This window comes from Epinephelus fuscoguttatus, linkage group LG17 (assembly GCF_011397635.1).
Source record: "Epinephelus fuscoguttatus linkage group LG17, E.fuscoguttatus.final_Chr_v1".
Classification (NCBI taxonomy): domain Eukaryota; kingdom Metazoa; phylum Chordata; class Actinopteri; order Perciformes; family Serranidae; genus Epinephelus; species Epinephelus fuscoguttatus.
In genome coordinates this window covers 39,354,382-39,378,442 of record NC_064768.1, presented here as the reverse complement: position 1 = coordinate 39,378,442, position 24,061 = coordinate 39,354,382, and the positions used below count along the sequence as shown (strand labels likewise).

Below are 24,061 nucleotides of genomic sequence, written 5' to 3'. Positions count from 1 at the left end.
AGAATCTTAAATCTGACTGTACAGTAGTGAATTCACACACAGCTACAAAGCACTCACTGTATGCTCCCACTCCCTCTTAACACTCTGTCTCACACACACACACACACACACACACACACACACACACACACACACGTAGTGGTTTTCAGCTTGTCATGTTGTCAACGTTAGGTTTTTCATTGACCTTTGATTACCCTGCTGCCTGGTGGCAGACAGCCAATCAGACAACAAGTTTGTGGGAAACATCAAAGATTGTCTTTGTTTTAGAAGATGAATCACTCCTTGGTGAAAAGATGCTGACTTATTCATTTGTGTGCACATGTTGTCTTTTACTCTCAGGATACACACTCCCTCAGAATTTAATACGACAATGGTTGAGACATCACTGCTGTTGATAATTAATGCTGATAAATATTATACTGTATGTATAAGGTAACGTTTAGCGATTGAAACACACCTGTAATGTTTTATAGAGCTGCAACAGTAAAGATAAGATACGATAAGAGAGATTTTATTCTCATCCATCTGTATACAGTGCAGGATACAGTACATAGTGGAAACAAACTGTGTTTCTCCTGCTCCCTGGTGCAAAACAAAAAGAACAAGTGATGCAACATTCAGTAGGATAGAAGCAAACATTCAGCCTGCACACTCAGGTGTAAGCTACAAGACAAGACAGAAAACAAGGCACAAACATATAGCGCTATACACAGGACAGCTACACCGGGCTATATCATAAAGAATAGAAAAATATACACTCACACCGGCCACTTTATTAGGTACACCTGTTCAACTTCTCGTTAACGCAAATGGTTAATCAGCCAATCACGTGACAGCAACTTAATACATGTAGTCATGTAGACATGGTGAAGACGAGCTGCTGAAGTTCCAACGGAGCATCAGAATGATGAAGAAAGGTGATTGAAGTGACTTTGAACGTGGCATGGTTGTTGGTGCCAGACGGGCTGGTCTGAGTATTTACTGGGATTTTCAGCACAACCATCTCTAGGGTTTACAGAGGATGGTCCCAAAAAGAGAAAATATCCAGTGAGCCAAAATGCCTTGTTGATGCCAGAGGTCAGAGGAGAATGGCCAGACTGGTTCAAGATGATAGAAAGGCAACAGGAAGTCAAATAAGCACTGGTTCCAACCAAGGTGTGCAGAAGAGCATCTCTGAAGCAACAACACCTTGTCCAACCTTGAAGCAGATGGGCTACAGCAGCAGAAGACCACACCAGGTGCCACTCCTGTCAGCTAACAACAGGAAACTGAGGCTACAATTCACACGATTATTCTCACCAAAACTGGACAATAGAAGATTGGAAAAACCACATTCAGATGGAAGCATGGATCCATCCTGCCTTGTATCAACGCTTCAGGCTGCTGCTGCTGCTGGTGGTGTAATGGTGTGGGGGAGATTTTCTTAGTACCAACTGAGCATGGTTTAAACACCACAGCCTACCTGAGTATTGTTGCTGAGCGTGTCCATCCCTTTATGACCACAGTGTACCCATCTTCTGATGGCTACTTCCAGCAGGATAACGCACCATGTCACAAAGCTCACATCATCTCAAACATGACAATGAGTTCACTGTACTCCAATGGCCTCCACAGTCACCAGATCTCAGTCCAATAGAGCACCTTTGGGATGTGCTGGAACGGGAGATTCTCATCATGGATCAACTGTGTGATGTCATCATGTCAATATGGACCAACATCTCTGAGGAATGTTTCCAGCACCTTGTTGAATCTGTGACACCAAGAATTAAAAAGGGGGTCCAACCTGGTACTAGCAAGGTGTACCTAATATAGTGGCCGTGAGTGTTCTTACTTGTTAGGATTGGCTGCTCTTCTGTGTTTTATATGACAGTCAGTTCATTAATTTTGGGTTTTAGACTGTTCGGCAAAAGCAAGTAATTTGTAAGTGTCACCTTTTGATCGTTTTATTATTTCATTTCTTACTCTTGTTTGGTGCATTACAGAAGAATATTGTAACGGCTTGTCCTGTTGTAACTTAAGTTTTAAAGATGACAAAAATCCTATCATCCTGTCACAGAGACATTTCCTAAACTTTCGGCTGTGTCCTTTCCTCTCTCAGACCTTCAGTCTCATCATCACTTAACAAACCCAAACTAGAACTGTTAATTCAACTCCTCAATCAGCGCTCGCTCTGTCACGTCTGTAACTATGTTTAGAGTGTACACAGATTGCCTGTATCTTTGATTAGAACGTACCGGTAGGCCACTCCAGATGGACGAGCCGTAATATAAACAGCTCACTTGTCATTGGCTGGCTCGCTATCATGGACAAAAAAAGACAGGCGTTCAGTTTTAGCTACAGAGAGTCAGAGGCACTGATTGTGTTGGTTGAGGAGAGTAAACCTCACCTTTACTGCAAGCTGTGCGCTCAATTATTTGTATTAATTACCAACTCAAGTTAAAGGTTCAGTGTGTAAGATTTAGGGGGATTTAGTGCTAAGCATTGCAAGTGTTCATTGTCTTTTCTCTGATGCTGTTTGGAAAGTCAGAAACAGGCAGCTAGCCTCACCCCTGCTAATGTGTGCTCACCTATTTTGTCTGGTAAGTTAACATCGGGACGTTCAGTAGGTCTTAACCAGGAGCCCAATCATCCGCACAGGTCTTTTTCCCTCCAAAACAAACAGACCCAGTGATTTAAACACTGACTAAAGCAGTTTCATGCGACAAATTTGTGATCTTCTGAGGCTGCTCGTTGCTTGTGGGCTTCAAACTATGGTGGCCGATGCGGAAATACAAATACACGATTGGTCCTATTGAGAGCCAATTGTCAAATGCAGTGTGCCAAAAATACCACAATGTTCCACTACATCCAGTCTGACTTTTCAGTATGAAAGCCAGTATGCTTTTTCTGGCTATTCTGACCCACAATGCTTTGCACAGCGGACGATTCGTCACATCGACTGAGCTACAAATAAATGACAGCTCATTGACAGCTATCAGAAGTCGCAATGACGGATGACAGCACATTTGAGAAACTGATGACCAGTTGAATAGTAATAATAAGAATATTGATTGTCTAAGTGAACTAAATAATCATTATTATACATTATCATTATAACAATAACTGACAACTGCAGATTTAATTTTACTGTTGCAAACGTTTGAATCTACAATCCTCACAGTTATGACTCAAGTTAAACTACACACATTGCAAAAGAACATTGTTGATCTCCGTCTCTGGCGAACTTTGTAACTTTGTAACCACCCATCAAAATCACCACCATCACTTGCAAATAAAAGTATAAATTTAGCATAAAATAACGAAGCCGACTGAGAGGCGACTGGAAATGTCACTGCTATGTTATCAGAAATGTTTGTCCAGTCCAGCAAACAGTCCCAAACCCAAAGATGTTGACTTTTCTATCACATAAATTTGTCAACACAAATATTTAAAAACTCACTTCATCATTAAGAGTGAATTTTCCGTCAATTGACTAATTAATCAATTAATTATTTTAGCTCTAGATTAATGCGAATACAAAATAATCTGTTTGGATTCTAAGAAAGCAAAGAACCAATGTGTTTGTGTTGTAACAAGGAGTTGCTGAAAGTCTTGTTCGTACAGATTAACTTGTTTTTTCTGTCCTAGTTGTTGGGTCTTTTTCCTGTTTTTGTGTTCAGTAATTTGTTTAATAAACACACAGCTCCAGCTGTAGATGCTTTGAGATTTATGATGCAACAAAACTTTAAAATATTGGGGATGTCGTGCCGCAGGAAGCCACAGTCTGCTGATTTTCATTATTTAACAAACACTCCAGCAGGTGATTTGTCTCACTAGTTTATACTATGACAAAATATAGTTTTATTTATATCATTTGTCGAGCAAACTGTTCAAAATGTTCATCAAATTTCGGTACTTGCTCAACTTTATATTTCCATAGAATTTATAGGAATATAAAATAGAGACACTAAGCACTTCATTTTTTGTTTAATTTAGGCAATTTGTTAACTTGTTATGTTGATTTTTGTTCTTAAATGGACCAGTATCACTCTTTTTTGACATTTTATTAACTAACGATTGAGCAAACAATAATCAGTACACTCATCAATAATGAAGTAATCATTAGTTGCAGCCTAATTTGACAGCCCTGCTCTTTGGTCCGCATGTTGCTCTCAGAAATGGAGGCAGAGCAGGAGTGCTCTGTCTGCACCGGCCTCCTCTCATACATCGTCTATAAAGAACTACGCGCTCGCGCTCTCCACGTGCACAGTGGGAAATGTAGTTGATCATGGTAATTTGTTTTTTCATGGCACCCTCAGGGAAGTCAGGTGACAAATGAGAGGAAGAAAGAACAGTAAAAATAGAGACAAGTCCTGATTCTCATCCATCTCCTCCGGTGGCGGAAAAGAATTAGCATCTCATTAGCATACAGTCATAAACATGACGCCATGCTGAGAGCAGAGAGTACGATTCACTACAAGTGCCTGTGTGTGTGTGTGTGTGTGTGTGTGTGTGTGTGTGTACGTGCTCGTAGGTTTGCATCAAAACAGTAGTAGAGGGCCAACAGAGAGATCACTGCTTCTCTTTACATTGCACTCATTACTTCTGCGTCAAATCGACACCGTACCCTACACCTGATGTGCACCTCCCCAGAAATGTAACTGCACAGTGTCACAGTGACGCAGCCCTCCTGTCTGTCTCTGTAAGCTGAAACCATTTCCCTCAGTGGAAACAAAGCTTTGATCTACTTTAATTTCACAGATAAGAAACAATAAATTGTGAAGACAATAAAGCCTCCACTAAAATAGCATTTTAAGTCTTGTGTGTGATTTATCCTGGCTTCATATGAGCAGAGGAAATCTCTGCTAGCTGCTAGGCTAATTTATACAATGTAAAATGCCATAGGCTTGTGCTAATAACGTTAGCATGTTGTATTTGTTTGGAAAACATGTTTAGTATAAGACAGTTGTTTTGTCAGTGAACCTTGTGAGCTGTAATGGAGCTGAAGTTTGTAACGTTACCTTTGTTAAATGTTGCTGTTGTCCCCGGCTTCATATGAGCAGTGGAAATCTCTGCTAGCTGCTAAGCTAATTTATACAATGTAAAATGCCATAGGCTTATGCTAATAACGTTAGCATGTTGTATTTGTGGGGAAAATGTGTCCAGATAAAGACAAGTGTTTGTCTGTGAATGCTGCGAGTTATAGTGAAGCTGATTTGTCTCTATTAAGCCGCATTTGACATGTGTTTTTAATCAACTAAACTTTGCACCACTTCACAGAAACCCCACCGCCAACTAGTGTTTTCAAGTTGTAACTGCAGAGTGACACAGACACACATTACCGAACAAGTATAAATGCTCACAACGATGTAGGCCAAGCTGTAGCCTCTGCCTAGAGCTGACGCACAAGTATAAATCTGCCTTTATAATGTAGAGAGAGACAGGATCTAGATTTGTTTCTCTCTTCCTTTATTTCTTCCTGTTGCTGAAGATGTCTGAATACTTTAAAGCAATATCAGTGGATGCAGAGTGTCAAAGACAGGCAGGATGAGGGGAAAAAGACGCTTATAATGGCTCTTTATAAAGGGTAATGTGCCTTGTCTGGTCATCAGTCACACAGACCAGACCTCTGCTCTGTCTGAAGGACAAAATCTGGGTCCCAGTCTGTCCACCTGTGTGTGCTGAAGTTGAAATGTGGGTTTAATCACTTGCAGGAATTGTGTGTCTATATATAGGAGTTGTTTTAACAGGTTTTCACTTATTGACTGTCTCCTGACAGCCATTCATTCACTTCTGACAGCATATTAGCAGTGCAGCGGAGGGATCTTTGGCACCATCACGCCCGTGAGATCCAGCTTGACATTTATAGGGTGACAATTTATAGTTCAGATTATTGCCAAGGGTTTTTTCTGCATTAATTCTCATGCTAACCATCCAGTTCGTCTTCCATTTATTCCAGACAAACCAGTATGTGAAAGACATCAGGCCCCATGTGCCACGCCAGAGGATTTTTCCCAAGAACGAGCTGCAGTTATTAGACAGAGAGCCAGTGTTGAGGAAATGTTGAAGCTTTTATGAAGCAACTAAAGGTTCAGCCACTATTGTGTGATTCATCCCTGAATAGGAGCTAGTAGTGGCAGACATTTATTTATTGGAAAATGTCAGAGATTAGTAGTCTGAGAGAAGGCAAACAGAGCTGAAGTGGGTAAAGAAACTATATTTATATTCATTCATCTCAGCTGACAGCTTGTTGGCCTTCTCTAATAGTGCCATTTAGAAAATCTTCTGACTGCGGTTTGTACAGAAAGTGGAGGGAAAGTTTGAAAGCTGAGATGTCTCAATTTCTAAAACATGCAGTCACTTGACGAAGCCCAGGATTTATACTGTTTGTTAATACAGATTAAATGGAGTAATTGGGAAAGTAATTTACAGCCACGTTAGTGGTACAGCACAACTTGAGTCCAGATATCTCAACAGCTACTGGATCGATTTGCATACAGACATTCATGATCCCCACAGGATAAACCCTGGTGGTTTCCTGACTCTCTAATGCCACCATGTGGTTGACACAGTTTTGAGTGAAATGTCTCAACAACTATTGTAAAGATTGCCATAAAATTTGGCGCCGATTCATGGCCACGAAAAATACAATGCTCTTGTAGTCTGAGACTTTCATCTAACACTGTCATCAGGTCACAGTTTCAGTCGGTCCAGTTGTGGTTTATGACCGTATTAGTTACCAGGGCTGCCCCTGACTAAGACTGTTCCTAGTGAACCAACAGTCCTCATCAGGGTCCATCAGTGGACCAACAGTCCTCTTCAGGGTCCATCAGTGGACCAACAGTCCTCATCAGGGTCCATCAGTGGACTAGTATCCTGCATGTTTCTGATATGAATGTAATGATTAAATGATATATTTTGGTGGTTTGAGTTGAAGGTGTGAGAAAGAATAGTGTCAGTAACATTGTTAACACTGTGCTACATTACAGAGAAATACAAACCGTACTAATGAACCTTCATTAATATAGGCCTATATTTTATCTGCAAGTGCACGTCACACACTGAGCGAGCCGCCTGTTAATGACGCTGTGGGCTAATGGGCATGTAGCTACTTCCATGTTTCACATGATACGTCATGTTTGTAGTCGACCAATGAAGATGAGTTTACATATCACCTTGGGTTCGTCCTTCACCTTCTCAAAATGATCCCACACTTTGGATTTCCTGCCCGACATGTTATTAACTAGCCTGTGGAATAACCGCAGGTACCAGCCCTGGAAATTAACCTGACTCCTGTCTGACTGCTGAGCGTGGACACTTCCTGTGTCTGTCCTTTCAAAGTAAAGTCACACATGCTCCACTCATATAGGTTTGGATTTATTTTGACAAGGTGCAGCTCCTGATAGAGTTTCAGGTTGTTTTTTTTATCTGCGACTAAGCAACCAATGAATTCTTGCTACCTAATGACCTTTCTGGTCGACTAACATTTGGTCGACTATCAGGGGGCAATCCTAGCATAAACCCTGAATGAAGCCGTGTTTCACTGGTGCTGTTTGGCTTGTCGGAGACGGACAGCTTGCCCGGCGCCTGGTATGTGTGCTCACATTATTTGTGATCCAGACATTGACGCTGAGCGTGGATACTTCCTGTGTCTGTCCTTTCAAATTGAATTCCCACATGGTCCAGTCATACAGGTTTTGATTTGTTTTGACAAGGTGCAGCTCCTAACAAACAGAGTTTAACGTTAATTACAAGACAATTACAAGCACAGCCGTTCTTGGCTTTCAGTGTCTGATAGCCCACCACAAATATTTTCGTCGTGTCTTGTCTTGTCAATAAAAATGAAACGTAGATTTTTTTTCTTAGTTTTTATTATCAAGATCTAATTTTAACTCAACTTTGTCTTGTTTTTGTCATGGAATAAAGTTTGTCATATTTTTTTCATCAACGATTTTAAAACTGCCTCACATGTGATGAAAGACATCTGCAGCTTTATTCGAGAACCTCAATAAAAGCATTAAATGTTATGAAAATGTCTCTCCCTACAGCCCTAATGTCAACCCTCACATTGTGGGAATTCTCTTAATATCTGCAGTGTGTAATAGTGTTGTGTTTAAAACTAGTTAATGGGAACTGAAGTGGCATTTGGCGATTAATGTAACTTTACCCCGTTTCACCTCCGTTACAGTAAAAGCTACAACAGCTCTTTGTTTCCTCTGAACTTCCCCTCGGTTTGGCCTCACTTGTCTCACCACGACTGTTTCTCCAACCACAGCCTCGGTGCTTCCTCTTGGTGTGTGTGTGTGTGTGTTTGGGCGTGTGAGTGAAAGTTACTGACTTTTTCCTCATGATGCATGCAGTCCGAAATTGGACTCAATCCCCTGTGTTTAAGAGCTGCAGATCTCCAGATTACAAGTGGACAAAATCTGCTCTGTCCCAAATAATCTGTCCTCAAGGAAAAAAAAAAGAGTCATGACCGACAGAGTGGGAAAGGACGGGGAGAGAAGGCTGTTTTTTAATTCTTTCCATTCAAACCTCATTGTCTTTTTTTTTTGGTCTTTTTCTTCATCCAGGTTTCAGGAGAAATGAGGAGATGAGAGCAATGGAGGTACTTCCCATCCTCAAAGAAAAAGTTGCCTTTTTGTCAGGTAAGATGTGTGTGTGTGGTGATCGTGGTCGACACAGTGAATGAAACATGAAGTCCTTAGTTTGTTTCACGCCCAGCTCGACCGTACTGTACACACTCTCCCACTGCTTCTTCCTCCAGCTCTCCCTCATAATAACAGTAATAATAATAAGCCGTGCACTCTGCCTGTAAAAACTCACGAGGTCAGACTGAGGCCCAGACACTTAACCCTTTGACCCTCCCTCACACTCTGACTACACATAATACACACTGTGACACACACAGACAGCCATTGTTTAGTCAGTATCAGCAGGACTACAGAATAGTAAGCTACAGCTGTGTCTTTGCCCCCTCCAAGGGAAGCTTAGCCATGTCTGACACACACACACAGACACACACACACACACACACACAGACACTTGAGTCGTGCCAGGGAAAACTCACAGGAGGCCGAGCAGGAGATATGGACTGCCAAGAACATCCAGCAGGATTATTTGTACAACACACAAAAACATTATTCAGCCCGTGCATATGTGTGTGTGTGAGACAGAGTGTGTGTATCATCATCTCATGTGTCTGTGTGCACGCCAGTGGAAAAACGCTCGCATCTCAGCAGCGCTGTATCAAATTCAACAACAAAGTGAAATATATGTTAATTAGCGTCTTTGTATTTGGTGCGCACGCTTCTCTTTGGTCGGCTCGGGTGTGCGGTGAAGGTCACAGGCAGGAACACAATGACTCAGACAAACACAGAAATTGAGAGAAGGAGAGACAGGGCGGCGTTGCCATGGAGATGACTTACTCTACCGCATCCCATAGTAGTTGCTGGCGGAGTAATTGGCTTTGAAATGAGAGAGGTAGAGGAGGGACCGCTGGTGAAAAGGAGGGTAAGTGAGCTAAGCCTATTATCCCAATTCTAGCTCCCTAATAATTCGGCCATGTTTGCCCTCGCTCATGTTTGCCTGTTTGCCACGTGAGCGTTTGATTTCCTCCTCTGAGCAGCCGGGTCGAGCCTACAGGCGCGCTGCAACCCGACTGAACTCATTCATTTGTGGGCAGAGGGCAGGCAGCTTGTGTTTGCAAGTTCCCACGTGAGTGAACAGCTCTCTGCTTCTGCAACTGAAGTGAAAATCATTATTAAATATTATTATACAGGGTGTCTGCAGGTCCTGAAGAAGCCTTAAAATGTCTTGAATTCAATAACATTAGGCCTTTTAATTTCTTTTTTCAAAATGAGTCGAGCTCTTTGGCGTGAAAGGCCACATTTCTGGTGTCACAGATCTTTAAACTATCACTGACCCTTGTCCAGTGACGCAGGCCCAGACATTTCCAGTCAGCTCCGCTAAAGGAGTGCTAAATTCACACCCTTACATCTATTGTGCAAGTCTGTGGTGCTTTTTGTGGTTGGCTTTGGACGGTGGTGGCGTGTGGCTGCAAGTCACTCATCAGGATGAGGAAATCAAGTCACCAGTGTGTAAATTCTCCTTGTGCTGATCTGTGCTACCAAGCTAGGTCGAGGTTTTCAAATGTAAACATCAAGGAAAAGACAGAGACGAGTGGGCACCAGCTGAACTAGCCCCCTGCTGACCATATCCTCCGACTGACTCTGGAGACCTCCCAGACTTTTCCTCTAGCGCCACCTTGAGTTTCACGATTACGCTTTGAGTGAAATATCTTAGCTGTTGCGTTGAGTGCTGTGCAGTTTAGTCACACATTTCTGTTCCCCCGAGGATGAGTCATGTTTAGCCATCATCAGGTCAACAGTTGATCTAAAGCTTTGGTTTATGACCAGCAACACTTATGACATCATCATCAGCCTCAGCTCCACCTTGTGTTTAGTGCCAGTCAGCAAATGAATGAATGAAGATATTAAACTCATAAACATAAATGAGATTACAACACACAGTGAAGCTCTTGATGTGATTGAACTACATTTTCTTCTCCGTGTGCTTGGATTGAATAATTCCCATCTCCTCGGATGTCATTTTGGGGATCCCCTCTAAAATGCTCTGTGCTCAGCTTCCTCACTGTCTGCCTCGTATTATTAGAACGCTCCATTAGTGTAGAGTCTCAAGCAGAGCTAGAAGTAATTCAAATCAATTGTAAATCTCTTGCCAAGGGCGTTTTAATTTAGCAGCCTCAGCATCTCATATTTGTCGAGACCATCGCTCATTCATTGGATTAGCTTGGTTGCTGCTGTGATGCTTGTTGTGCTCCACTCAGATATTTGCTGATCTAGTGACACGAATATGAAGCTCAGCTTATTTTGAGTGTGTCGACTCTGAGGATAACGCCGGACGACCACGGCTCCACCCGGCTCAATGAGTCCAAACTGATAGAAAAGATTTTTGTACACTTAGATCTCTGCAGTGTTTCACTTTAATCTGAACTTTGGCTCCATCAGTCCGTCATCAGAGTATACATGAATCTACAGTGGACAGGCAGGTAAGAGTAATCTCATTCCTCCTGGGAGCTGTAGTTTTGTCCAGTACTGAATGGAGTACTGTGAGGCGTTCAGTGGAAGCCATGCTTGTTGTAAAATACGAAAAGGGACAGAACAGAACTCCAGCCTGCTCCTCCAAACTGGGGGCTCACAAGTTTTGCTGTCAAATGTAGTCCCCAGTCAATCAATAAATCAATATGTTCACATTTTCCATGCAGGCATGTGATATAAAAGCTTTCTTCTTGAATTCACAGTAACACTCAGCAGCTGATACACATTTAGGACTGGGCGATAGATCGAAATATTTTCAAGCAAGATATAAATTCAGACAACACCGTTGATATCTCCACAAAGCTCCGTCCCATCACTCACTCACAAGTTCTCCATCAACACTCAGAGAGACACAGAGTCGCTCCTGTTTAATCTGTCTGTTCATTAGTCCACAGTGTGACATCGGTCTACATGTTGCATGTGCCACACTAAACCAGTCTGTGAGATGAATGAAATAACTGTGGCACACGTGCAATCCAGTGCTGCGCTGCTAGTTTGTGTGTGAGGTGGATCATAGCGTGTCACCGTTCTTCTTGGTAGTTGTAGTCTAATGTGTGACACAGAGACAGCGTGAGACACTGAGGTTTTTTTTTTACTTCATTTGTAGTTTTGTTTTGACAGCACAGGAAAAACTACAAAAAAAGAAGAAAAAACAAAAACTCCTGGACAGGTCACTGGAGGCAGCACAACACAGCTCATATGTCATCAGCAGTCAGCTTTCTGTTAGGGGTTACATTCAAAGACGACATCAACAGAGCGTCAGGCAAGAGTCCTCTCAAGTCCACACCAGTCTTATTCCATCTCACCCTCAAAGGGAGTAAGAATAACCATCGCCAGTCGACATCCCATATACATGTAAATACAGAGAAGAAATTGGAGATAAGTAATAAATGTGATAGTATCCTTTATCCACATTAATACGTTTAATAAAGGAATGTGAAGCAGATAAATACAGCAAAGAAATCAAGAAATAATTAAAACAATGGTAATAACAATAATAATGATAATAATAATAATGAAAATAATTAAATCAACAACCACTGAGCAAAAACAAATGAGCTGATAGAAAATAATAAATAAATTGGCGGCAGATGTGTTTAAAAAATGCAGCGACAACACCGCCATTCATACAAGACGTATATAAGGAGGACAAAGTGTCTCTGTCTCTGTCCCTCCCTCGGCCTCTCTGTTGATGCTGTGCAGAAATAAGATTAAAATATTTAAATCATTTTCCAGCACCAGATTCAATTGAAAGGCCGACAGATGGAGAACAACTTTTTAACTCCGCCCGCAAAGATTTTTAATTGTTTCCAACCTACTTGATCCTTTTACAGTCATGTTATAGTTTAGTGTCCTGTGCAAGTTAACGTGATTTTTTTATTTACATGTCGTGCAGCTGTATATTTTCAAACAGCAAATAAAATCCCTGTCTTTGCATTTTATTTTGATCACAGTCTGTTTTTATAAAAGTGTTTGTGACATCTCACATGTGGGTTGACATGCAGCTGAAAACATGGAGCTCATCTCGTAGAAAATACCGAGATATATATCATGTACCGCCAGTCAGCCTGTAAATACTGAGATATGAATTTTTGTCCATATCGCCAAGCTCTAATTCATATGATCATTTTGTTGTGAAGTATTCCTTTAAACCCCAGAGTGTATTTTCTCTCTACTTTGCTGAATCTGTGTGTTTATGTGTGTGTGTGTGTGTGTGTTGCCTCAGGTGGCAGAGACAGACGCGGTGGTCCGGTGTTAACGTTTCCATCACGCAGCAACCACGACAGAATACGAACGGATGACCTGAGGAGACTGATCGCCTACCTCGCCGGCATCCCCAGGTTACACATTCATCACATTTATTCTGTGCTGTGCGTGTGAGTACAGCATGTGTACAGTGTGTGTGTGAAGCACCGCCTCATTACGAAGCAAACACCCGGAGCAAGTGGACGAGGCTCTGTAAGCGAGCACGTGAGAGAGCTGAGATAAGCATGTGAGGAGCGAGGGAGGGGGGGACAGAGACAGAGAGGAATAATTCAAGAGCAGTTAGCTTGCCGCAGCTCCTTCGCTGCCAAACATCAGTTGTAGAGACGCAGCGAGATGCTGAGAGGGAAAGCCTGAGCTGAGAGAGGGGTGTATCAGAGGAAACGAATGATAGGAGGAAGGAGGGATCATCAGAGAGGGAGAGCAGCGGAGAGAGAGAGCGAGAGGGGATTAAATCTGACAGAGCGGAGAGCGCATGTGCGAGGAGGTGTGTGTTTGTGTGTGTGTGAGCGAGGGAGTGAGCCAGTGTGTGTGTGTGTGTGAAAGCAAAACAAAGTGTCGCAGTAGCTGAGGCAGTGCAGCAGCAGCAGCAGCAGCTCCTCACCTCGCAGGTAAAACATCTCTCCAGCTCTCTGTTTACGTCTCTTTCATGTGGCGCTCGTCTCCTCCCTCCATCCGTCTTAATCCATCCGTCCTCGCTCCATCTGCTCATCTCCATTTAAGTCCCCACATCATCCCCGTGTGCTTGAAAATGAGAGTAAATTCACTATAAATGATCCCATTTTGACTTTTTCACATCCTCTGGGCATTGCTCACCCACGTCGTCACCATGTCATGTTCTGCATATTTGTGTAATCTCTCCTAACTGTGTGGTTTTGGTGAGCAGAGGTGTTCTATTTTGGGAAAGGCAACATCTGCACACTGCTGCACACTGGCTATCTACTGACAGGGAGAGGGAGAGGTTTGGGAAAAGGACAGAGGAATGTACAGATGCAAAACAGACGGATACGAGATTTATATTTGTCGTGGAAGTCTAAAAAAAAAAAAGGGAAAGGATGCAGAGATGTTTTTTAAATGTGTAAAACTACCAAAAGGAAAAGAAGCAGGTCAGGTTTGCTGAATATAATAAGTAGTAGTGATAGTAAACTCGATGGCAGACGAGCTGCGGAGTTGTTTTGCTCCTCAAATCGAGCAGCAAACAGTTATTTTTTCGTGCCATCTTATATAATGACACCAGATTTTAGTTTCAGGTGTGCAGATGTAGTTTGTGTGTGTGTGTGTGTGTGTGTGTGTGTGTGTGTGTGTGTGTGTGTGTGTGGTTATGTGATATAATGTTGGCCACAGCAGAGCCCCACAGGGAGATGAGGTTGCTGATGCACAAATGTGCTGATTTGTATTTTTATATTTATGCACACATTTGTGACTCATTCGTCGCAGGTTTCTGTGTGTGTGTGTGGGTGTGTGTGTGTGTGTGTGTGTGGGTGTGTGGGCGTGTGGGATGTGTGTTTGCTGCGTAGGCTTCTCACAGTATAGAAAATGCGTCATCTCACTGTTTGTTTTGATTCTCTTTTCTTCTCTCCCGTTTTCAATCTCTGTCTCCCTCCTCTCGTTTTTCTCTCCTCTCTCCATCCCTCTCTCATCCTTTCCCACGCCTGTCATCTGTCTCCTCTCTCTGTGGATTATACTCTCTCCAATCTCTCACCGCCCCTCCCTCCCCTCACATCCTCCCTCCCTCCCTTCCCCCCCCTTCTCTCTTTTTCTCTTCTCTTTAATTCCTCCCACTCACGCCGACCTCCATCCATCCCAGCGAGGAGGTGTGTAAACATGGCTTCACGGTCATCGTTGATATGCGCGGCTCCAAATGGGACAGCATCAAGCCCCTGCTGAAGATCCTGCAGGAGTCGTTCCCGTCCTGCATCCACGTCGCCCTCATCATCAAACCAGACAACTTCTGGCAGAAGCAGAGGACCAACTTCGGCAGCTCTAAGTTCGAGTTCGAGGTAGGACGGGGAAAAGATTCATTAACTGCCTCCATCTGAAACTGCAGACATGTTTTTACACTCTGAAACAGACAGAAGCAACACTTGTAAATAATGTTAATTAAAATGCTGGAGTCCGTTTGGTTTAGGGCTGTCAAAATGTTTCGTCTTCTCACCAAACACAACAGCAGGAGACGCTCATAGATGACGAGTTATGTCATCGCCCCGAGGAGAATTACCTGCTGCCGTTAAGATGTGAGGCTGTATAGTTAAAGCTGCACGACCCAGAACAACACCACTTGTGTTATGTAATTATGCTGCTCAGGTGAAGCACAGTTTTAGCGTGCCGTAATGACGTTTAAAAGCACCCAGATAAAAGAAATCAAGAGCCTCGGTGCCACATGCGCCAGTGTGAAGTAATGAGTTATAAAAAGACGAACATTTTCCCCTTAATTCGCTGTCAGCTGAGTTGTCATAACGACCGCTGTAGCCAGCTGAGCTGCTCATTGTCAGCACATTTTATTATATTCCTCTCCCCCGCTGCTTTCAGATGCGCACATCAGCAGCCAGCTGTCTGCCAGAGGAGCAGTTTCATCACGTCCAGCCCTAAAACACATCACGAGGATGAGTGTTTGTGATGCTGCTGAGCGTTAAAACACATTTTCACAGCTAATTTCGTGATGCGTTCACAAGAACAGGCTTATTTTTATGCTCATTGTTGAACGAGCACCAAGATGTACGACACTGAACACACCGCAGCGTGGGCTAATCAGTGCAGGCTTCCTGCTTTTGAAGTCAAGATGCCTTCGCCTGATCCTGAAGCCTGTTTAGTTAACATGCTCTAACGAAGACCAGATAACAATTTCCCGCTCTTCTGTTTGATCTGTCATTAAATGAGCTTCCTTACTATGATAGTGACGAGCTTCATGTTCGTAGCAGTGAGGCGGGGGCGGAGCTCCGTTTCTTTGTACAGTATGTGCTTGTATTCTTGTACACTGTGTTTCTAATACGCTCCCTTTAGAGTGGACGCACTGGTGTGGACTGATCCTGTGGTTCACACACACACACACACACACACACACACACACACACACACACAGGTCCAGTGTAGTCTGATAACTTTCTATTGATTATCAGGGAGGAAGAATAGGCAGATGCCAGAGGGCAGGTTAGTTATCCATGAGCTGCCCTGCTACGCCACACAGGCATTGATTGGATACTCTGCATGTGTGTTTGTTTCTGCGTTGGTGGAGCACAAGGCGACCTCATACTGTACATCTGTTCAGATTTCTAGAGGTTGTATGCCGAGGAAGTTTTTTTTTTTTTTCATCTTGTATTTTTAAGTACATTTCCTCCAGGACTGTTGCTAGGACTACAGTCAGAGGGAATGCATGCAAAATTTTTTGGTCTGCTGCGTCCAGCATTCACACCACCAATCAAGTTTTACTGTAGTGAGTGTGTGTTTGTCTCCAAGTGTGCATCGAGGATTCTCTCCTAGCTCGGTGAAATGAAAAGCAGAGACGGGACACGTTTCTCTCCGGCATGAAAAGAAGGGGCGAGCCGGAGCGCGGAGAGCAGACCGCAGCCTCCATTTTTGCTTGCTGATAAAGTGCTCCACAGTTCAGTGGGAGAAAGATGGTTGCCATCAGCTCTGAACGATTCTCACCCTCACCATTCAACAGAGTACAAATCAATTAAGTTGAACAACAATAGAGAACATGGCTATATCAGTATTTTCCCCTGGCAGGAGCCGCTGTGCTTTCTTACCCAAGGACAACAGTGTGTCTCTGCATTGTTTGGCCTACACAAAGCTATCTAGCTATCGCTCTGTCTCAATCCATCTCCGGCCATGTGTGTGGGGGTGTTGTGCGGAGGTGGCTTAGCAGAAACACAGAGGCACTAAAACCAAACAGGGAGACATTTCCTTACTGTATCTCTGAAACTGATATTGTAACGGCAATTGCTGCACGGAGAGGATTTGAATTTCACTTAACTCTGAAGTGAAGGACGACCAGAGGCGATCAAAGAGAAAAAACTGTGCCAAGGTGTTTATGTGTTTCACTCTGAGTTTAGAAGTCACAAAATACAACGTGTCGTGCTGGAGCGTTGGGTCTGTGATGAAAAGAGGAGATGTTGAGTTTCTTGGTTGGCTCCTTTTTAAATATCCCGTGGCAGTAGTGGTTCCCAACTGGTGGGTCGCGGTCCTTTCAAAATGGACCGCAAGTGACTCGAGAACAGGTCGAGTTTGTAAGAAACACATTTTATTTTGAAATACAAAGAATCTTCTGCACAGAGCTTTTATTTTCAAGTGCTGTTTCCTGCTGTAGAGACAGAGACAGCAAACTAGCTTGACGGCATGTTCAAATGCAGGTATGACACTGAATATATTGCACAGTGTGGACCTTGAGCTGACAACTGAAGAGAAACCTGGACCCCGTTGCTCGGCCAGATGGGAACCACTGTCCTGTGGTATCATAAAGCTGCTGAACTGGCAGGATACGGAGGATAAAATGTGCTTAAGTCGTGCCATTGATGTATTTAGTTATTAATTACACAGCTTTCCTGCTGCTCTGCTGTCATGAGTAAATCCTGTGTTGCAGGTTTAGGGGTTGGTCAGTCACGTCTTCTCTAAATAACTAAATCTTCAACAGCACAAGACGGCAGTAAATAAATGCAGCGGGAGCAGAGGAGAGATTAGAAGCATTTTGCACTCAATTGACTGAAATTAACCTAAATCCGTTTTAACCCCTCTCAATCCCTCCCTCTCTCTCTTTCTCGACTGCTGCTCCTCCACCTCTGCTCTCTAGACCACCATGGTGTCATTAGAGGGCCTGACGAAGGTCGTTGACCCCTCCCAGCTGACGGCGGACTTTGACGGCAGCCTGGACTACAACCATGAAGAGTGGATAGAGGTGAGATCGACAAACGCGTCTTGTCACTCAAGCCTCTCTGTCTGATCTGAAAATCTAGAGAGGAGCTGTGCTCAGTGAACAGAGAGCAGGGCATGAAACCAGAGTTACATCCTGTCACATTCACAATCATACGCCGCCTGACTCAGGTGTTTCCCCTGTGTTTATATCCAGGTGCGCGTGGCGTTTGAGGAGTTCTCTGGTCACGCCACCCAGATGCTGGCTCGACTAGAGGAGATGCAAGAAACCGTGTCGAGGAAAGACTTCCCGCAGGACCTGGAAGGAGCCCGGCGGATGATAGAAGAACATGCCACGCTGAAGAAGAAAGTCATAAAGGCCCCGATAGAGGAGCTGGACACTGAGGGTCAGAGGTCAGTTGTCGCTTTTATGTTTTTGCTTGAGTGTTAACTGAACAGAGAGCAAAGGCCTGAACCTGTCATCACCTTCTTCTGAATGTTTTTCCATCTATTTGGCCTTTATGCCCATATTTATCACGATGATGTGTCTCCCCGCTTCTGCGAAGGTTGGCTTTTCACCCGTCTTAAAGTGTGGTCATTCAGAGCAACTATTAACACTTGACGCAGAGAAAAACTTTGCTAGCTGTTCGGCAAATTTATGCAAATGTAAAATGCCGTAGACTTATGCATATAATGGTAGCATATTGATTTGTGAGGAAACCGTGTTTGGTTGAAGACAGTTGTTTTGTTGGTGAACTTTGTGAGTTGTAATGCAGCCATTGTTAAATGTTGCTGTTGTTTCTGGCTTCATATGAGTAGAGGAAAAGTTTGCTAGCTGCTGGTAGGGGTGTGCCATCTCATATCGTTAACAATAATACTGGTATTATTTTTAATATGATATCAACAAGCATGGCTGAGGGTGATAGTATCAGCGACTCCTTGGTGGTTCCAGTAAAAAGAGGAGCAGCTTCAGTAGTGTGGAATAAAGTGTGGCGTCCTGAATGTTTTCCTTCTCTTAGCGCTCAGAGGGAACTCATTCAGCGGCTCCTCTGGCAGCAGCACAGCGTCTCTCCCTCTCCTCTCTGATTCTGTCACAAACCTTTGCTGATGGAAACCTACGTGAATAAACTCCATATATGTGACTGTATCATAACAGCCTGTCACAGGTTACAGCTGATGGTTAGAGGAGAAATGGCGGAGCATAAAGGTCCAGGTGGAGAAAAAAACAACTCAGTCATTTAGGATTTTACTAAAAGAAGGAAATCAGCTGTTGATTTATATATATAGATCCCAGGGGACAGTTTATGTATCTGGGAGCTGTTTAAATGTGTAATTAGTAGATTTGATTTAGTTGAACTATTAATATTGTAACAAAATCTGAATCTCACTCTGAGTTACTGTTGTTGTTCACAAACTAAAGAAATGAGACATCAGTTTAGTTTTTCCTGAAGATTTGAAGCAAACTGTGAAACTACATCACTGATTTTGTTGCAGTTCTGTTTTATTTCTGATGTTATTTTTACTCACTTGTCATATTGTCAAGAATATTGTTATTGCAAAAATACCCTCAAATATCGTGATATTACTCCCCTAGCCACTAGGCTAGTTTATACACTGTAAAATACTATAGGTTTGTGCTAATAATGTTAGCATGTTGTATTTGTATTGTGTGTTTTTTCTATGAATCCTGTGAGTTGTGTACTTAGGTGTTAGGTCATGTTTAATGTGTGTTTTGAATCAACTGAACTTTACAGCATTTCACAGAAACCTCAAGAGTTTTTAAAGTGTAACTGCAGAGTGACACAGACACACTGTGCACAGGTGTAAATGCTCACAACAGCCCAGGCCACGTGTGTAGGCTGCGGCAAAGGATCTGTATGGAGCTGACGCACAACTATAATTCCTGTCATGCTTGAATCTAAATGTAACATCAGCGTGGAAATGGAAACAACAGATTTACACAGATGCAAAGCTTTGATGAGTGATGCATTCACAGCAAACCCCATCACATGAGCGCTGCAGCCTTGACATTAAAACACACATTCATCCATCTCCAGGTTGCTCCAGCGAATCCAGAGCAGCGAGTCCTTCTCCAATCGTAACGGCAGCAGCAGCGGCGGCAGCGGTGGCAGCAGCAGCAGCAGTGGCGGGATGTGCAACGCCGACACCCAGGGCCTGGTGCCGCGGATCACCCAGCTGCTGGACAAACTGCACTCCACCCGACAGCACCTCCACCAGGCTTGGCACGTTCGCAAGCTCCAGTTGGACCAGTGCTTCCAGCTGCGCCTGTTCGAGCAGGACGCAGAGAAGGTCGGTGTCATTCAGCATGAGCGGTGATGTAGCGGTAATCTATAACATCAGTTGGTGATAACTGTAGGGCAGGCAACTGCCAATACAAACAAAAACTTAATTACACCGACAGAGCGGCATTGATTTATGCTGTTTATGTCGAGCTCATGGAGTCACGTGCTTTTTATTCTGGCCCTTAAACAGCAGCTTAAACTTTATCCCTCAAATAAAATGAATGGCTTTACCCTCCGCCATGTCCCAGGATGAGAGACAGGAAGATGGAGGAGAGCTTATGCAGGTACAAAGCCACCGACTCTGGCTGCCACCCAGACAGCTCAGGTGATGACAGCCGCAGCACAAAATAGAAAGAGACGGAGAGAGAAATTCAGGGATCCATGTTTGAGTGAGTAGAATAAAATAGCAGGTTGCAGCAACAGAGAGAGCTGCAGTCTTGGATACACTGCAGTCGTAGGAGCTTGTTGCTAGGACACCATAGGCCACGAGTTTGTTCTCTAGGAGAGCCTGAGAGGATACTCTTAATAGAGGCGGTCCATTTCTCTGTATTCTGGCCTGGAAAAATGACAACTATCCTCACACTGCAGCAGAACACTCTCAGGTCTACCCACACGGCTAAGTGCCAGCTGTTTGTTTTTACCTGCTCCTGCAGTGATCTGTGAAAGTTAATGGTGAACCCGTACCTGGTGTGTATATGTTGTCATTCGGCTAACATCATCTCTCTCCGTGTCTGTTCTGTCATTCTCAGATGTTTGACTGGATCATGCACAATAAGGGTTTGTTCCTGGCAGGCTACACAGAGATTGGCAATAACCACCCCCACGCCATCGAGCTGCAAACCCAGCACAACCACTTCGCTATGAACTGCATGGTAAGACACACACACACACACTGATTCGCAGCAGGAGGTAATGCTCTTCCGCCCACTTGGACTATCAAGTCCATGCCCTGCACTCTGTAATCATATACTTATTGCACTTAGCATCAGCTTCTAGCACTGTGTTTGAGTGTTGGTTTGGAGCAGCCTGTGTGTGTGTGTGTGTGTGTGTGTGTGTGTGTGTGTGTGTGTGTGCGCACTCACACATTTTCTGCATGTTCGCAGCAGCAGCACAACCAGGTATTAAGTAATCCTATTCTTTATCCACAGTCAGCCTTACGTAACCATTATGAAACCATTGAGAGGAGGAATCAATCCAGCCGCCAGAGTTTCTGTCCTCCATGAGAAACGATGGCGACAGTTCGATAGCGCTCGCCTCAGTCTCTGCTGTTTCTACCTGCAGTGCTTTATTTATTCTTCTCTCAAGCTTGGCTCCTGAATTTCTTTGATTTCTTTTTCACCCAGTGTCAGGTGCTCAATTTACCCACAACCCCCTGATCAGGCGTCTCTTTCTCGTCTCTTTCTGTCCCTCCCTGTCCCGCTGTGTAGAATGTGTACGTGAACATCAACCGCATCATGTCAGTGGGCAACCGGCTGCTGGAGTCGGGTCACTACGCCTCCCAGCAGATCAAGCAGATCTCAGGCCAGCTGGAGCAGGAGTGGAAGGCCTTTGCTGCCGCGCTGGATGAACGCAGCACGCTGTTGGAGATGTCGGCCAGCTTCCACCAGAAATGTGACCAGGTGAGCCAGAAACAAAAGAACGAAGAACGATGGCCCTGATCACACAGGACGTGTTTTAGTAATCGTTTTTAATGAGAATAAAGCCTCTTGCACGGTGTTTTTGTGTTGCTATGCACCTTGTGTTTCTGCGCTCTGGGTGCCCTGAGTGTTGGGCACACATGCTTCAGTGCAGGTGAAAGACCATCGCCTGCTGAGGTTGCCTGGGTCCAGACCTTTGGTAAATGGACTTGGACTTGGAAAGCACCTTTCTAGTCTTCCAGCCACTCAAAGCTCTTTTATATCACACATTCACACACTGGTGGTTGAGGCTGCTGTTCAAGGTGCCACTTGCTGCTCAGTTTTCCAGACGTTCAGCAATTCAGGTTTCAGTATCTTGCCCAAGGATACTTTAACGTGTGGACTGGAGGAGTCAGGGATCAAATTGCTGATCCTACAATTACTGGATGACCCGCTCTACTTCCTGAGCAACAGTTGCCTTTGAATCCGCTCACTCCACAAAGTTCCAGATGTAATGAACTGACAACTCTGTCAGATATCAGACAACTGTGGAGGCGATACGCGTGCTGAATGTGGGCAATGCTCAGTGTCACGCACACGAAACGCTAGCATTCTAGCTAATGTTAGCTAGCTAACTAATAAATACCACAAAATGTGATGTTAATTGTACATTTTCCACTTCTTACAATCCGTGCATCTTTCCTAACTCGCTGCCAGCGAGGCAGCATCTCTCATGTGGGGCACTTGGTGTCTTTCATGGCCGATATAATTTTGTAGTGTTGGTTAAACGAAGCAACAATCAGTGTCTCCTCCACATATATGTCTTTGCTGTTGGTTGAGGCTGCAATGAAGTTCACCAAAGTTGAACTGCACCTGATGGAGAGATGCAAATTTGCTTTGCAACTCTAAGTGAATGTTTTATTTGCCCCCCTGCTCGCATTGAATGGAAGTAAACAGGAAGTTAATATTCGCAAATGCTAATTCACGCATAGGACTTTAGGAAGTAGCTGCACCCAGTCAAGAGTAGTGCTAAGCTAAGCTAAGCTAACTGGCTGCTGTGGCTTCATATTTAAAGTACAGATACTAGAGAAGTCTTTCAGGTATAGTGAGAACTGAATCCAGAACAACACACTGATGAGGTGTTGACCTTCACTATCTCAGTGGACGCACACACACATGTGTGCACACAGTCTCTGGGTAGTGAAACACCCATTTGGCCTCATTAAATCTATAAAGCCTCACATATGCATTACATTAACATATATTTACATACACATATGCAGCATGTAAATAAGGCATTTGTTATCTGCTGTTATTTCTGTCTGCGCTCATTAGTCGGACACTATGGAATGATTCATGGCCTGAAAAAGCACACAAGCAGAATCCCAACGAGGGAACATGGGTGGTACGACTTTTCCGACCTGGAATGTTGCCGTCATCAGACCAGCCTTTCATGTTTGTGAGCTGAAATAGAAACAGCTTTTTGTTTCCAGAGGTTTCACCCCAACCTTTTCTCCTCCACACATACTTTAAATCTTGGTTCTACTCATGTACCTTACTCCAGTTATCATGGGAGAGATGTTTGAAAGGCAACAGTGAGCTCACTTTAATTTCTGATGTTGCTCTGAGGCTTGCCTCGCTGATTGTTTTGTTTTTCTCCCGTCCCACAGGGGTGTACTCAAAGTTCTAGGGAGTCACCACAGGCCAATGAACAGCACACTCAGCCGTGCATAACTCTGCTCAGAAAGCTTAAAGACAGCCTGTATTCATACTTTAAGACATTTCCTCATCTTTAAGCTCAGTAACAGTTTAAAAATGCTCCTCAGGTCATTTCTCGTTCAGTCTGGTGTATGTGACGTCCATGTGACTCCTGCTGACTCGTGAGAAATGCTTTACATCTGAGTGGCAGTTTGTTTAAACGTGTGTTTGTTCCCCTGCAGTACATGAGTAACGTGGACTCGTGGTGTAAGGCCTGCGGCGAGGTGGATCTGCCCTCCGAGCTGCAAGACCTTGAAGACGCCATCCACCACCACCAGGGCCTGTATGAACACATCACTGCTGCCTACTCTGAGGTAACAACACACTCTGTCTACATTTATCAAAACAGTTAAGTGGAGAAAACGACCGTAATTTGCAGCAACAATCCTCATTATTTAAGTTTCAATACACTTACTAGAGTCACAGTTAGTTTTGTTGTCACCTACTAGTGGAATATAAACTTTAAAATTAATTTTACTCTCACACACACTGGAAAATAAAGCTCTCATATTGTTGGGGAAGAATTACACAGTTCTCTTCTGTACTTCAGATTGAATTTAAAATAAATAACCTCTGTTACACTGACAGTGTTAAAGGAATAGCAGCTGCACTGGGCAAAAAAATAACTATTTTTGTTTCTCACTAATTCCTCCTTTTGGCTCTTTTAGTTATCACT

At 43.7% G+C, this 24,061-nt stretch overlaps 1 protein-coding gene across 5 annotated transcripts in view; it reads left to right on the top strand.

Annotated features, from left to right (window-relative positions):
* Positions 1 to 24,061, top strand: part of trioa (trio Rho guanine nucleotide exchange factor a) — a 109,330-nt gene that overhangs the window by 41,757 nt on the left and 43,512 nt on the right. For all 5 annotated transcript variants that reach the window (XM_049601993.1, XM_049601991.1, XM_049601990.1 and 2 more), the window contains exons 3-11: positions 8,553 to 8,627; positions 12,826 to 12,940; positions 14,671 to 14,863; positions 17,650 to 17,754; positions 17,926 to 18,122; positions 19,766 to 20,018; positions 20,761 to 20,883; positions 21,439 to 21,630; positions 23,568 to 23,699. In XM_049601993.1, the coding sequence (XP_049457950.1) occupies positions 8,553 to 8,627; positions 12,826 to 12,940; positions 14,671 to 14,863; positions 17,650 to 17,754; positions 17,926 to 18,122; positions 19,766 to 20,018; positions 20,761 to 20,883; positions 21,439 to 21,630; positions 23,568 to 23,699 (1,385 nt within the window). The remainder of the gene's footprint in view (positions 1 to 8,552; positions 8,628 to 12,825; positions 12,941 to 14,670; positions 14,864 to 17,649; positions 17,755 to 17,925; positions 18,123 to 19,765; positions 20,019 to 20,760; positions 20,884 to 21,438; positions 21,631 to 23,567; positions 23,700 to 24,061) is intronic.